The sequence below is a fragment of the Pygocentrus nattereri genome, chromosome 29, assembly GCF_015220715.1.
Source record: "Pygocentrus nattereri isolate fPygNat1 chromosome 29, fPygNat1.pri, whole genome shotgun sequence".
Classification (NCBI taxonomy): domain Eukaryota; kingdom Metazoa; phylum Chordata; class Actinopteri; order Characiformes; family Serrasalmidae; genus Pygocentrus; species Pygocentrus nattereri.
In genome coordinates, this window is record NC_051239.1 from 12,140,912 (window position 1) to 12,157,270 (window position 16,359).

The 16,359-nt window shown below is 39.0% G+C and overlaps 1 protein-coding gene across 2 annotated transcripts; it reads left to right on the forward strand.

The window, feature by feature from the left end:
- Positions 1 to 268: 268 nt before the first annotated feature.
- ddx51 (DEAD (Asp-Glu-Ala-Asp) box polypeptide 51) lies at positions 269 to 15,554 on the forward strand. Of its 2 annotated transcripts, none has more exons than XM_017696430.2 (16): positions 269 to 600; positions 2,507 to 2,865; positions 3,656 to 3,837; positions 4,137 to 4,287; positions 4,713 to 4,858; positions 5,629 to 5,700; positions 5,806 to 5,912; positions 6,178 to 6,286; positions 8,058 to 8,200; positions 9,004 to 9,181; positions 9,515 to 9,630; positions 10,635 to 10,751; positions 13,865 to 13,966; positions 14,193 to 14,256; positions 14,555 to 14,689; positions 15,404 to 15,554. In XM_017696430.2, the coding sequence occupies exons 1-16, from the start codon at positions 578 to 580 to the stop codon at positions 15,428 to 15,430; spliced, it is 2,031 nt and encodes a 676-aa protein (XP_017551919.1). In that variant the 5' UTR covers positions 269 to 577; the 3' UTR covers positions 15,431 to 15,554. The 2 variants fall into 2 exon arrangements, with proteins under 2 accessions (XP_017551919.1, XP_017551918.1); XM_017696429.2 differs by having other exon boundaries at positions 273 to 600; positions 3,653 to 3,837.
- The last annotated feature ends 805 nt before the right edge of the window (positions 15,555 to 16,359 follow it).

Here is a 16,359-nt window from a genome sequence, read left to right on the forward strand (position 1 = left end):
GCCTATTTTGGAACATTATGTTGAATTAATACAGCCCTCTTTGAAACGATAAGTTACTGGAAGTTAATGTATGTACACTCGTGAACGGTGTTGTGTGTATATTTTACGCCCATCGTGTCCAGAAGCGCGTCAAACGCTGCCTGAGGCTCCTCCGTTAGATGTGTACGTCGCTGACTACATATCCCACAATCCTCTGTTTCCGCGCCGACGCTGTTGGTTAAGAATAGCAGAAAACGGGAGCACTGACTCAGGGAACAGCGCTCCCTTCAGAGGTACAGAGGTACTAGACCACACAGGCCGAGGCAGCTGCCTTCAGTTTCGGACACAGCCCAAATGAGCCCGGTTTCGCGGTGACGTCATCACCGCTCGCGCCGTGTCATCACCACGCGACTGTCAACAACGCGGCTCTCGCATGGCCGATTCCGTCTGCTCCAGCAGTGGATTTCAGGACTTATTCCACATCTAATCAGCTCGAATTCAGCCGCTTTCCCCGTCCGGTTCTGCTGGCTCCCGCGGGAGTCCAGGGCAGCGAAGCCCCCCGTTTACTCCGCCCTCGGAGCGGACTGGGCTTTCTGCAATGGCTCTGTTCACGATAAACAGGTATGTGGTCTTGTTTATTCTCGCTTTCCTCTAAATCCATAGCTTCTGTAGTCCTGAGGAATTGGGATACAGTTCCCAGGGTTTGTGAAGTTTTATCTCCTGTGCTACTTATTTCTTGTGAGAACAGTGCAAAATGTGCAAAAGCAGAGTCCAAACATTTACAGCCATGACGTTAAAATCACCTCCAATGCCCATTTTATCAGCTCCACTCACCACATTGGAGCACCTTGTAGTCCTACAGTTACTGCAGTCCTTCTGTTTCTCTGTGTACTCTGTTAGCCCCCTTTTACCCTGTTCTTCAGTAGTTAGGACCCCCACAGGACCACCACAGAGTAGGTATTATTTGGGCGGTGGATCGTTCTCAGCACTGCAGTAACACTGATGTGGTAGTGGTGTGTTAGTGTGTGTTGTGCTGGTGTGAGTGGATCAGACACATTGACATTGATATTGTTTTTATTATAAATAATAAAAACAATAACATTTTATATTTTAAAGGGTCACAAAAATGATGTCACAATTTTTGATGTCACAAAAATCAACACATTTACCTTTACAGCCGATTGCAGATGAAGATATGATGACAATAGTAGATCATTCCCTTACATCCTCGTAAGACACAGCATTCACCAGGTTTTGATGGAGTTCTTTTTGAGTGTTCTTGTTCACAATCATCAGATTAATCTGCTTAACTGAAGGGCTCCAAAACATAGCATGTTCTTTCACATGTAGTGTGCAATTACACATTTCTGCCAGAGAGGTCTCCAAATCCCCAAATCTTACATAGTGTAGTGTTACATTTGCCAACATGATTTTCACATTGTACATTCCCACCCTTTGAGACTTTTTAAAAATTATTTCCCCATCTTAAAGGAAAAAATATTATCAATGCATTCAGATCGTTTATTGAATGTTTGTGGTTCCATATATAATTATTTCCTTTCTACAGAATGAGTAAAAACATTTTTTGACAATGTGGGCTCAGAGATCTATCTAAACTCTCCTCAAGTGTAACGTTGCGGGTATCTTAATAGTGTTTATGTGCATATAGTTGAAAGTTCCACACTCAAAGAGCGTGACATCATGCATGTGCAGTAAGGATGTGGCATTTAAAACCTGTAATGTAATGCCCTCCCCTTACAAGACAGTAGTGCGTCCTGCTATGATGTTTGGTTTGGAGACTGTGGCTCTGTCTAAAAGACAGGAGGCTGAGCTGGAGGTGGTGGAGATGAAGATGCTGAGATTTTCGTTGGGAGTGACAAGGATGGACAAGATTAGAAATGAGCAGATCAGAGGGACAGTGAAGGTGGAGCAGTTTGGAGATAAAGCCAGAGAGGCCAGGTTGAGATGGTTTGGACATGTGTTGAGGAGGAATAGTGGATATATTGGTCAAAGAATGTTGGAGATGGAGCTGCCGGGTAGAAGGAGAAGAGGTAGACCTCAGAGAAGGTTTATGGATGTAGTGAAGGTGGACATGGAGATGGTTGGTGTGAAAGTAGAGGAGGCAGTGGATAGGGCAAGATGGATGCAGATGATCCTCTGATGATCCTAAAGGGAGCAGCCGAAAGAAGAAGAAGAATGTAATGACCTCTCCACTGCATACCTCGCTGTGCATTGTCAGCAGCTGGATTAAGAACCACTGAGTATCCACAGTTGACACAGTTGATTATTTCTTAATTTTGTTCCTCAGAGTTGCAACATTTTCTGTAGTCAGATGTTTAGTGAACATCTTCCTCCGTGGTTCCTTGGTGACTCATGCATTTCACAAGTTCTATGTTTTTCTTACACATGTGGCTTCACTGTTCTAGAGCAGAGAAAATATAAAAATGTAAAGATCATGTGGTCTGCAGTGTGTGAGGATGATTAGGGTTATCAGCCTAGTCACAAGGCTGCTGTTATTTGTCCTCAGGTATCTGGGAGGTCAAGATGAAAGTGAGTCAGCCAGCGAGTTACGATCCAAAACACGGTTGGCCAAGCTCCAGGAACGAGTAAAAGCAAGAGAACAACAGAGTCTTGCAGCTGAAGAAGAGGTAATTGTCAAAGACACTAGCTCTGGTCAGAGCAGCTTAGGAAAGAATAAAAGAAAACTAGAACAAGAAGAAAAAGAGAAGAAGCAGCACAAGAAGAAGAGGAAGGAAAGCACTGAGAAGCTGGATGATGCTAGTAACACAGCCGCCTCTGTGGAACACTCAGCGTCATCCACAAATGGTACTCCAACAAAGAAAAAGAAGAAAAGAGACCAAAAGAAAGAAGAGAAGCAAGATACAAGTAATTGTCTTATATTGTTTTTATGTGTGCATGTGAAATATTGAGCCATTCTGGCCTAAAACCTAAGTTTTGTATGTTTTTTGTTGTTTGTGCTCTACAGCGGAACATTTATATCACTTAGTTTAGAAAAATCATGATTTTATATCATTTTTATTTTTTCGTCCATTAACATTCTCTTACTACAATACCCAGCATGCATTCTAAGCATGCTAATCCATCATTCAGCAATTGGGAATCCCTGTGGTGTCATCTAGTCCAGCCTGGGAGCCGAGCCACTGATCTATCAGCTAATAAATACAGCCAACCCCACTTGTCTTCAGATAAAATCAAGACAGCTGCATAAAATGAAAGGTTTTCACCCTTTTAGAGAATGAAAAGAAGCTACACTGAAGGAAAGTGTCCAGCGAGATGGCTGCTTTGTTTAACTTTTAGCTTGTCCTCCTTCTGTGGTGAGTCCTTTGAGTAATCAATCTCCATGGTAGTTATGATTTGATGATGGTTACTACAGTTATTCGACTGTGTTGAGCTACTTGGCTACCTAGCCGTAATGTTGTCTGTCTGCAAAAATGCACCCCAAATTAGTTGTTGTTTCTCAAAGGTTTTTCCACCTTTAAGATACGTCATCAGAGGGGATTTTCCTAGTGTTTAAACAGGAAAACCTCACTACAGACACCACTGTAGGATGTAAGAAAGCTTGTTTACTCAAATGTAGTGATAGTTAAACCTTTCATTTTGGCCTGAGGGTCACTTTACTGTGTACCTTTTACGTTTACGTCCTATATTTCAGAAGATCATCCATCTGAAGAATCTAATGTAGCAGTCCAGGAGACTAAAGGGGATGGAAGGGAAACTGAGGGAAACCAAAAAACTGCCAATGGTCACCCTGACCCATCAAACACAGGATCAGGAAAGAGCTCTTCCGACACCAGCTTTCATTTCTTGGGTGGCTTTGAGAATAAAACAGTACAAAATGTATCTGTAAAAAAAATAAAATCAAACATTAATAACTAATACGACAGTGTTCTCCAACCCCGGTCTTGGTCTCTGCCACACCTGGAAGATTATTAACGTTTTCAGAGGTTCCTGCTTGGCTGCATGAGACGAATTAGTGCTCAGTTAAGGGGAGAGGCAGGTTGGAACTTTGTAGGGAAGTAGCTCTCCAGCATCAGGGTTGGAAATCACTGCTGTAAAATATTGTTATATACCTCTCCAAAGAGTCTATGTAATATGTTACAGATATGGTGTTTTGCATTGTTTTTGCCACATTTTAGGTCCAGAGGGTATTGCCGAAGTGGCTGGCTGAGCCGGATGCTATTAAGAGAGATATTAAGAGTAATCTGGTCCCTCTCAGTGAAGTTCCTGGCATCTGTTCTAGGCTACAGAAGAAGCTGGAGGCCAATGGGATCCAAAACCTTTTCCCAGGTTAGAGTAAGAGAGAGAGAGTGGGTGTGAGAGCAAGAGAGAGGCTCTAGACCTTTTCAATTCAAAAATCTACTCCAGATATTTTTTATCTTGTAAGTAAAATAATGAGGGAATAACACATCTGGCCCTGCAACAGCTGGGCAGCCTCCACTTGGTGCCCTTATTGGTTATTTAGCTCCAGTGTGCTGTGGCAGACAGCTAAAACCACAGTAACCTTCTTAACGTCCAGATGATCCTGACTGCAGATTGATTCATATGAAATGATTTATGACCGAAACCTTGATTTTATTTCTATTGGTAATGTTCCTGAGGATCTTTACATCAATGATGTGCCACACCTGTCTGTTGCGAGAACATTGTTCTCTGACTCTTTGTGTCAGAATGATTACTTCACTTTATATCCCCTCACTTTTTACCTTATTTAGTTCAAGTGGAGGTAATTCCTGCCATCTTGGAGACCGTGAATTCAGGGCTGCTGATAGGTCGAGGTGGCTACAGGCCCAGAGACATCTGTGTGTCTGCACCCACTGGAAGTGGAAAGACACTGGCATTTGTTATACCTGTCATACAGGTGAGATACTCTAGATGCAATAAAAATGTTTTGTTTTAGTCTAGATTTAGTTTAGGCATAACTAGACATAATCCCTTTATATATGTATGTATGTATGTATGTATAGGATGTATGTGTGTGTGTATAGAGATACAGAGAGATGGCTTTTGGAGCAAAACCTGATATATGGAGTGAAGTCAGGATCACCTTTGATGATCTTGAAAATTTCAGATGTTTTGAATATACTGGTTATGAATTCACTTCTTGATAATTCATGTTCAAAAATTCAGGCCATAAAAAATCAGGTTCCAGGAATTCTAACTTTATCAAGTGCAGCACTTTCCTGTTCACACAGTAATCAAATTCATCTCCAAAATTGTCATTTGCGAGGAAAACGAAAACCATTCTTGACTTATTTTCATTTGGAAAATCAACAAAGCAGGTAATTTGACTAAAACACAAATGTTCTTAACTTTTAATGTAAGTTAATGTAATAATATTTGGCCCCAGGTAAATTTGGGTCATTTCTTTTGGTATTAACCCATATAAAAAATTAAAAAAAGACATTCTGTCTAAACCATTTGTGCATTTTATCAGGTACAGTACTAAATGAAAATGAAGATCAATTAAATCAACAAATACAGTTGCTGTCATTACAAAACCAAAAATGCCAAACATTTCAGAAAAATAAAAATATTCAGAACTTGCAATTGGATGTAACGTCAATTAGAGAAATTTTCACAACATGGCAGTTATGTTTAAAAAACTCTCCATTATGATCATTATTTCAGGCACTGTTGACACGAGTGGTGTGTGAAGTTCGTGCCCTGGCTGTGTTACCCACCAAAGAGCTTGCCCAGCAGGTTCCCTTCATCTCCTACACAAATTTCTGACTTTATCCCATTGCCTGCCACTTGAGCCCCATCCTGCTATATTGTGTCCATTGTAAGTATAGTTCTCCTCTACAGGTATACAAGGTTTTTTACTCCTACGCTGAAGGAACTGGTCTAAAAGTGGTCATGGTCGCAGGGCAGAAACCTTTCGCTGCAGAACAGGTAGCCCTTTCAGAAACCAGGTAAGCTACTATAGATTTGTAGTTTAGTTTCTGTATAGTTGAAGTAATACTTTACAAAAGAACATTGCATGTCATGAATGAATGCTAGCATTATAATGATTAGTTATTCCTTCATATTTAGTTATTCAGTCAATTCTAACAATACAAAATCACTGTAGTTGGAATGGCACCTCCTGATTGATGTGCTGTGCATTTTTATAACTAATGCTTTTCTTTGCCGTTGTGTGGCTGACCAGTACAATCTCTGTGTTCTCTCTCTAACCAGAGGAGGCATGTGTCGCAGTCTGGCAGATATTGTTGTAGCCACACCAGGTCGTCTGGTGGACCACATTAACAAAAATGACAACTTTAGCCTCCAGCATCTACGATTCCTGGTAAGGATCTGTCAAGCTACAGTGGTCTTAGAAAGTTTGTAAACCTTTTAGTTTATTCTAATTTTTTACAGAAATATGTCCAACAATGTGACCAGATCCTTGTCCTTATTCATTCATTGCACAAATTGATCAAACATTAAATGTCTTTACTGGAAAAAGTATGTGAAACTCTGCTTTAAGTAACAAGAGAAGCAGTGACTTCAACCAAATGCTTCCTGTAACTGTTGATCAGTCGCCACATCAGCTTGGAGGAATTTTTTATTTAATACTTAAATAAAAGTAATACTTTTTATTATTGCATGGACACCACCCTTCAGGTCCTGATGCTACGTTTCTTTTGGCTAAAGGACTGTACTTTTGACAAATTACTGGTGGTACTTCTTAGAGTCTTTGTGTTTCTCCAAGACCCAGAATCTTTTGAGCTTCAGTTAATGGACAGATACCTCGATATTCCCTTGTAAAATTGGCTGAACTTTTAGAATTCATATCCTTATAAAGCTGTCCTGGTCCCCTGGCACTGAAACAGACCCAGATCTATAATACTGCCACCATCATGCTTCATAGTTAGGATGAGTTTTTCATGCTGGAATGCAGTGTTTGTCATAATGTTTGTCATTGTATCTAAATAGTTAACATTTTTACTTAAATGCCCACATTATATTCTGCTATTCATTTTCTGGCTCATTCAAGTGGTCTTTACCACACGCTGCATCCGCAAAGCCACCAGCATAGCAGACGACCCCACCCATTCCTCACACAGACTGTTTTCCACTGCTGCTCTTTGGCAGAAGGTACTGGAGCATCCGTGCCATCACTGCCAGACTGCAACAGCTTTATTCATCGCTACATACACTCTTTACTCAAGTTTTACCACCTCAGTAACTGCTCTGTTTATGTCTGTCATCTGACTGCGTGACTCACAGATCACAGCATGTTAATATCTCTGCACCTTATTCCACGACCTCATGTCCAGAGTGAGTGCTGTGTCAGTGCTGCACTGTCCCGTCTGTTTACTGTGTCTAATGTCTGTTTAATTTATTGTGTTTGTTGTTTCTATTAATTTCTATTTATTTATTGAATCTATTTGTTTATTGAATCTATTCTTTAATTCTTTGTTTGCACACGATGTCTGTACGTTTGTGCCTGGTTGCACCGTGATGTTCCTGGAGGAACGTAATTTCACTCCACTGTGTACATAGATGGAATGACAATAGAAGCCTATTGACTTGACTTCAGCAAACCTCAGTGGGCTGCAGTGTTCTTCCTGGGGAGTAATGGCTTCTTATTTGTATTTCTGAACTGATAATCCTAAGGGTTCTTATACTTCCCCCCCCCTAACATTAACAGTAACACTGAATCAGTTTATTCGGTATGAATGTAAAAGTTTAGAGTTGTGTGAGTGTGTGTGTGTGTGTGTGTGTGTGTGTGTGTGTGTGTGTGTGTGTGTGTGTGTGTGTGTGTGTGTCTTTTTTTTGTTTGTTTTGTTTTATTGGTTCTGTTTTAATACTAAATAAATGTCTGATCACATACATGCAGATATTTACAGAAGGGTCATAAAATGTCTAGCGCCATTGTACAAGTTAACTGAACATGTGATGCTTTATTAGTAGAATCATCTTTATAGAGGCTAATGGGAGATGTAGAGACTTTCAAGACATCCAGGATGACGTAGTATGGATGAATATTGCTGGCTTCAGTCTTTGCTCCCAGAAAAGACTTTTGCAAGTTAGGAAGTACCAAACAGACTTTTTCTGTGTGTTTGATGTTTTAGATCATTGATGAGGCAGACCGAATGATTGACAGCATGCACCAGGCCTGGCTCAGTCAGGTCACCAAAGCAGTCTATAAAAGTGGGAGTGGCTCAGATATGTCAATCTTCAGGAGGGTGGAGCCAGGCCCTATAACAGTGGCAAGGTATGACCTTATTTTGTGAGCATGGCTGAAATATTCTGTGAGGAAATATGAGTATATTGCCTCCTGGGATAATTCTGTTTGAATATGAGAAATAATAATAATAAAATTATAATAACATACATAACAAATACTCTTGTAGCACAGTGCTTAATTTGACTAAGCACAGAGAGCTGCATTTCTCCTCCTTTGGCCATTAGATATGAAATGGTGGAGGTTCTCACTCTAAAGTGAGCCAAGGCGTAAAGGCTTAAGTTATCACATACTTGCCTCCAGATGTGTGGCGTTTTAAGTGATCTCAGCTAAACTTGCTTGTATGGTTTCTGAAATGGTGCACACCTAAAAAAGATGGGTTCTCAAGGGTCCTTTAGTGAAGTTCTGTATAGCATTTTAACCATTTGCATGCTTAACTGGTTCTTTGCGTGGTGTTTCAGATGGATACTGTATATGGTTCTATACAGAAGCATAAAGAGTTCTTCTATTGTTACAAGCCTGACATCATAACAATAGCAGAACCCTTTTTGCTACATAGAACCATTCTGAAAAAGGTTCTTTATAGAGCCATATAAAACACATTCTCCATCAGTCGGAAGATCCCCTTCACCATGCTGAAATGGTTCTATATAGAACTCATTCCCTTTACTAAAGAACCATCTTTTTAAAGTCTGTTATACTGATTTCTGTAAAATGAGACAGATGTGTTCTGATTTAGCCCTGCAGTTTGTATACCACTGTATGTATTAGCTGTATAATAACAATAGTTTTTTGGCTGATTTATGTCTTTAAAGTCTGTTTGTCTCTCTCAGTCTGTCTCCACCCCAGATGCCACTGCAGAAGCTGCTCTTCTCAGCCACACTGACGCAGAACCCAGAGAAACTGCAGCAGCTGGGACTCCACCAGCCACGACTCTTCAGCTCCACGCACACCTCCACACAGGACGGCACACACACCGAGGAGAAATTCAACTTCCCCCAGGGCCTCACGGTGAGCATCCAGAGCCAATTACATCTTATCCTGCTGCTGTTCTGTTAGTGAGTGAATGGCTTGACTTCTTCTCTCCGTTGCCCAGTGAGTTTAAGGTGCATCACCTAATGTCTAATGTGCTGAAACAGCACTTACTCACAGATGGGCACAGCTGCTAATCGTGGTTGTGGAACAGAATGCCGTGAATATATTCTATCAAAAATACTCAAATGTGCTTTATTTATAGTGAAATAAATTGTTTATTATTTTTAATAAAAGAACAACCCGAAACATTATTTATGATTTTTTTTTTATAATGTAGGCCTAGCTCAAATATCGTTCTGCCCCCTGTAGGAGTACTACATTTGCTGCACTCAGAGTAAGAAGCCTCTCCTCCTCCTCCACTTCCTGCTCCAGCTTAAGTTCAAGCCTGCCTTATGTTTCACGAACTCAAGAGAAGCAGCACACAGGTAACACAGTTTACAGCTGTTTATCAGTTATTCTTCTTAATACCCAGAGGTTTTATTCATTTTTGTCAATTATTAGAATTCTGTAGTTACGGTATTTTTCTATACTGTTTACTTGTAATTATGTAATAACTTGCATAATAACATTTAGATTACATGCATAAGTGTAGAATTATATTTAGATTTGATTTACATTCTCTTTCAACAGGTTTGAGCGTGTCTTTTTTTCATTTGTTTGAATTCTGATTGAATTACTGAGATTACTCTGGGCAGTAAGCATTTATCTGCTCAGAAAAACCACTAGTATTAGAATAAATGCAAATAAGATTAGCATAGCAATTAGCATAGCATTTCTTTTCATCATGAAATTTACAGACAATGAAAAGGGCAACAGACATTTTCAAATTATGATAAAAACTGAAAAATGCGATAAAGTTTTGTTTTAACAGTAGCGAAATAGTAGTTTTACATACAGTATATCAGTGTGTTTGTTTAACCCTTCAAAATCCCAGGCTTATACTGAGGTTTACTATTCAGTAAATACATGGAGTTCAGGTCGAGCTGTTCTTAGGTCATAGAACTGTGTAATAAAACCTTGGGTCCTTGCCATTTAAAGGGTTAAACGGCCAATAACCTGCATCTTTTTCATATTTTTCCCCCTTGAGATCCATTTAAAATATTTTTTGGGGTTTTCTGTATCAAAAACAGTCTCTTGCTTTTTTTATTTAAAAAAAAAAAAAAAACAGCAAGGGAAATTCACTTTTCCCAGATATGGGCTCTATAAATATTTCCAGTGTTTCCATCTTCTCTACAAAGCCTGCAATATGTGTTGTTGTTATCCAGTATTTGATTTGTGTAGTAAACACTTCATAATGTTAAATCAACAGTGCTGGCGACGGAGTATTGAATTACAACATGCTATCAATATTCAAAAACCATATAATAATTACACAGTGAATTACGCAGTGAATTACATGTATATTCTGTATCTCTCTTTTCTCTTTCAGGCTCTTCTTGCTGGTGAAGCTCTATGGAGGAGTGGAAGTGGCAGAATTTTCCTCCAGGCTCAGTCCTAATGAGAGACAGAAAGCCTTGAAGAGATTTGAACAGGGAAAGATCGAACTGTATGTATGCTTTCATCTCTGTAGTGAAGACACATCCTGGGTTTACATCTGTGTATATTTATGACATTGCATGTTTTGGTACATTGAATTGAGAAGGCTTGTAAACCAAAATCTGCATAAAAATGTCTACGCTTGCTTAAGGTGGATACTTGTGTTTGAATATGATGCCTGCATCACGTTCAAAAAAGGTTGGGACACTAGCATGTTTATCAGTGTGTTACATTACTTATTCACTTTGATACTCGACTCATTTGAAAGCAACATGTTTTAACATTCTTGTACAAGTCTTCAGCGGAGCAACCGCACAGGGTTGTGTTTTGCACTTCATGATGTGCCACACGTTTTCAGTAGGAGACTTTTCAGAGCAGCACAGCACCTGCACTCTGATTACACAGCCATGCAACACATGCAGGAACAAGGTAGTGCCTAAAAACCAGCATATGTTGCTCTAAAATGTCTCCATATCTTTCATTATTAAAGGTGCTTTCACACATATGCAAACTACTCAGGCCATGGGCATCAATACAGGGTGATTCAAAAAGATTAATCTGATTTCAAAATTTATTTCATGATTTATTTCACTTGCAGTGAATTCTAAATGGTTCAATTGAGCACAAAGTTTATTATGTAATTTTAAAAGTGTTCAATATGACCTCCTCCAGCTGTACAGACAACATCAATGCAATAGTCAAATTCATCTCGTACTCTATTGAGAATGTGAGGTGTCGCTGTACTCACGGCTCTTTCAATGCGATTTTGGAGATCATCCAGTCTTGTGGAACCAATGACGAAAAACATTCGACAAAAATCATGTTGCACATGCAAAATGCTTTCTGCTCAGGCATCACCATCTCCGTGCAGACTGAAGGGAACCATCTTCTGGTGACAGTCAGGTGCCCCCCCCTCTTTCAGTTGGTATGTGACTGGTTCCTAGGTGCCTCATGGTTGTGAAAATATGCTGCTTTGAAATCTGATTAATCTTTTTGAATCACCCTGTACACCCCACACCATGACAGACCCTGACTTTTGAACTTTACGTTGGTAATGTTAGTTTGGAGGCCCCCTACTTCTTTGGCCCAGAGAACACATACGTTTCCACTGGGCATCAGTCCATTTCTGATGAGCTGAAGCCCAGAGAAGTCAGCAGCGTTTCTGTAAGTTATTAACTTATGGCTTCCACTGTGCATAGAACAGTCTTAATTTGCATTTGCAGATGCAGCACATACATTATTTATTCACAGCGACAGTTTTCTGAGCCCATGTGGTGTTATTCATCAAAGAAGCATGCTGGGGTCAAAATCTTTTGATAATAGTTGCAGGGAGAAAATCTAAAATCCTTGAAAATGTTCATGCTTAAAGAGGTGGATTATTTGCTGATGTATTTTTAGCAAATGGCTGAGCCTCAAACCATCCTTGCTCAGAAAGCACTAGACTTTTCATTGATGGTCCTTTTAAAACCAAGTATCCCCTCCTTTAAAAGGTTTCCTGAACATTTAACAGCCTTCCAAGGCTTAATTTGTTCCTCTCGCAACTTTTTGGAACTTGGTTTGTAAAATATGAACACTAAATTATACAAAACAGCAGTGAGAAGCTGCTCAACATTAAAGATTTTGCTGTGCACTCCAGATTTTTCAGAAGTGTTTTGACGAGTTGTATTCTCATGTACAGAGCTGATGGAAACAGGATGTACTGCATAACTATTTTGCAACACTTCAATCATTCACTTTAGTTTTATTTCACACCTGGGTGGAAATGTGGCCACTGTTTGTTTCAGATGTAATGCCACTTCCACAATTTTTCATATTTGAATCTGTATCTAAATGAGTCTAGTTTAGTTGGGACTCCAGTCCTAGAAGACCACAGCCTCTCAGAGCTCTGTATTTACCGTGATTTAACACACCTGATGATTCAGTACATCAGCAGTAACTGAGCCCTTTGTGAGCTGAATTATCACTGCTGGTGCCCTCCAGGACCTTCACTCATCTGTTTCAGGATTCTTATTAAGAGAGGACTAGGGGGATCTTTAGAGTTCAAACTAAAACATACAAGACTGTCTAGACTGTAACAATAGCTTAGGTAACCAAACCATTAATACTGTTTAGCTGACTTTACTCTATTTTTCTCTGTAAATTTTAACTATGTGTTGTCTACTATGGGTTTTTGCAGTCTCGTTCTTAATAATCCGACAACTGCAGAACATAAGATTTTGTCAGTAGTCCGATCAACGCATTAACATCCACTTGAGTAATCAGATAATCCATGTCTGCATGAGGCAGTAATCAGATTTCTGCTTTGGAACAAGGCAAAAGACTTACAGAATATGTGATGTAAACTTCTTGTGAAATTCGAACTTCATGTTGCAGCTTTTTTTTTTTTTTTTTTTTTTTTTTTTTTGGTAAACATTGCGCACTTGTATTTGAATATACGAACGTACATCATTGAGAAGATGAAGAATATTTAAATCCTTCATTTCATCAGGCATGTATTTCGTTTCACCTCTGCTCCAAAAGTGTTTTGATGCCATTTGACTACTTGCTTATTTCCAGTACCGTGGTCTGTTTTTGCACGTGCGCAGACTGAGAAATATGAAAGAAATCAGAGTAAGAGTTTACATGCACTGAGAAATCTGATCACTGAGCTACAATCCAGCTCTCTTTATCAGATTTCTTAATCAAATTTCCAGACTTTACTCTGATCAAAGAAATAGAGTATGCTGTTTACATGACCATTTAAATAATCAGAAAGCTGCAGAAATCCGATTATGGTTACTGAGTGCATGTAAACGCACTCGCTGAAACGTCAAGAAACCGCATGTTGGCACCAGCATGTGCACCTTGATTGAAAGCACTGATTTCCAATTTTTGGATGCTGTTTGGCACAAAGTGTGAACATCTTTTATCTTGATACAGATATGCAGATGAAATACTTTCTGAAATAATTCTTGTGAAGAAAAACACATACTGAAAATAATACGCATCAGTATATACGTCACCTCATAGTGGGATAATGGTCAACCAGGGAACCCCAGAGACCCCCGCCACAATTCCATCCCTGATCTGTTTTGTTAGATTTCTATAAACATCTGTAATGTAATAGTGCTCTCTCTTTGCTAGGTTGATCAGCACTGATGCTGCTGCCAGAGGAATCGACGTAAAAGGAGTTAAATGTGTCATTAATTATGATGCCCCGCAGTACATCAGGACTTACATCCACAGGCACGTCTGCTGGCTTATTTACAGTCTTGAGTCAAATTCCACATTTTAGCTGGATATCCAGAATTAAAATTAAAGTAGATGGCTAAGTATTTTATCAGTGAAGGTTACTTACATATGTGAACAGTTAACTCTGCAGAGAAATCTGAAGAGCTGATTTAAGACATTTATTCCTCTGAGTGTTTCAGACTTTAATTGATATTTAATTGATATATAATCGTTGTTTCAGAGTGGGAAGAACAGCAAGAGCAGGAAAAGCTGGAGTGGCCTTCACTTTCCTCTTAGGAGTGCAGGTGAGACTTGCCAAAGTTGTCAATGATTCAAAAGTTACTATTTATTCGGATGACTTTTCATCACTAAGGTAAGCTCCATTTCTTTGGTGAATGGTACGGATGCACGATCACGATCACAGGTTTTCCCTCCAGATGTGTCTGTTTTATTGAAGTCTTTTAGCTGATTTGTGTTGTAAATATTGTGTGCATTCAATTGTATTATGTATATTATGTCAGTGCCAAGCTAATGGCCACATGCCCACTCTGATTTTAGTATTATTTATGTTTTTTTTTTTTTAATCTTTTCCTCTGTGTGTAGGTGAAAAACTTTGTGCAAATGGTGCTAAACGCTGGCAGTACTGGTCTCCAAAAACAGACTATTAAACCAGAGAACCTCAAAGGCATGGAGAGCCGATACGAAGAAGCGCTGGACAAGCTGGGGAAAGCTATAAAGGTAAAGGCCTTAAAATCTCAGAGTTACACACGTTTGGCCATCACAGAACAGTAAAGAGTGTATAATAAAAGGAGAATTCCAATTTTTCAAAATTTCTGCATAGTGTAGTTGCTGAGATGGAAACAATATCTTTTGGAGTGGGTGGACGGGAAAAGGTGCATTTTGGGATGTCTTTACAGTGGTCTTGATGGGAATCAGAGGTGACAATGTACTACAATGAAAATACAGCCATTTTATTTGTTATTGAGAACATCCAGTGAATCTACACATGTCTCCTTGAGTTTTTATGTGTAATGTTGAATATGGTCAATCAGTGGTAAATCTATAAAATATGTTTTTCACCAAAGTTTTCTCTCATAATATCATAAACAGTATCAAAGACATCAGACAATGAATTTATAACCCTTTCATATAACCTTTATTTGATGTAACTTTTAGATGTGTTAAACTCCTTGGACGTCTGGTTCCTATCACTACCACTGTGAACAATTCTGATTGAATAACTTTCTCTAGAACCATGCGTTTCACATTAAACCACTCTGAGTAATTTCATTTAAACTCATAACCATTTAATTAGATGGAAATTTTGGAAAATAGGTGGAATTCCCCTTGAAAGCTGCGAGACATGTCTCTTTTCTCACTGGTACGTTTTTACCATCTCTGAAATGGACTGAATTGAATTCGACATTGTTTGAACACCTTTGTTTTCTCAAGGAGGAGAAATCCCAGAATCGCTTCTGAGAGGATGTTGACCTGGAGCTGGCCTGCAAGAATAAATACTTGTCTGTCTTTACGTTAAGCCTTTTGTTCTTCAGAAAAGATTGTTTCTATGCTAGTATTTCAAATAAAATTGAAAACAAAAGGATTAGTAGTCATTTCTCATTATTTTCATTCACTTAAACGTGAGTGTGAGCACTGAACAGAAGCTTTTAGACTACATTAGAGTCGATGTGAATCGGAGACTCATTTTCCTTCTGTACGCAGGGTCAGGGAGGGGCTCTGAGCTAGCTCAGTGGTTTTTAACTAATGGTGGGGGGTTAAGATGGAGGTAGAACATGATAAACATGACCTTATTGGTTGATATTATTTTTCCTGCCTGCTGGAGCACAGTTGATGCATATTCAGAAGATGTTTTAGAGGCATATGAAAGGTTATATTTCCAATGATGATTGTGGGAAAACAGATTGTGATAATATTATAATATTATATTATAACATTAAACTATATGAACTATGATAAATTATCAGTGGAAAATATTACATGTTGATTTCAGGTTGAAGTACAAAAAAATTTCTGATTCTGTGACTTGCAGTTTAACTAGTTCCTTCCCAGGGGCGGGCTATACGGAAACCATGTCCCATTGCAAGTGTCGAACTGATTCTTTCGAACTTTAAATGAATCGAATGTTCAATTCACTGCTGCTCTAAAGGGCCATTTTATATTATATTACTTTTGTTGACATACAGAAAATATAGATAATATTGAGCAAATGATATGTATGCATGTATATGTGTGTGTATATTTGCATACACACTATATACATTATATAAAAATACACACACACACAGTATCAAAGCAGCAAAGGGACAGCAATGAAAAACAAGAAGAGAATTAACAGGCAAGAAACTAACGTCGTTAAGTACTTAACCAGGGTTTTTACAGTTTGTTAC

What these genes read in the sequence shown, in the direction of transcription:
- ddx51 (XM_017696429.2), top strand. Translation starts at nt 578, where the DNA reads ATGGCTCTGTTCACGATAAACAG. An exon ending in GGCCCTATAACAGTGGCAAG is followed by an intron (nt 8,201 to 9,003) that starts GTATGACCTTAT and finishes TGTCTCTCTCAG; the next exon opens with TCTGTCTCCACCCCAGATGC. An exon ending in AGCTGGGGAAAGCTATAAAG is followed by an intron (nt 14,690 to 15,403) that starts GTAAAGGCCTTA and finishes TGTTTTCTCAAG; the next exon opens with GAGGAGAAATCCCAGAATCG.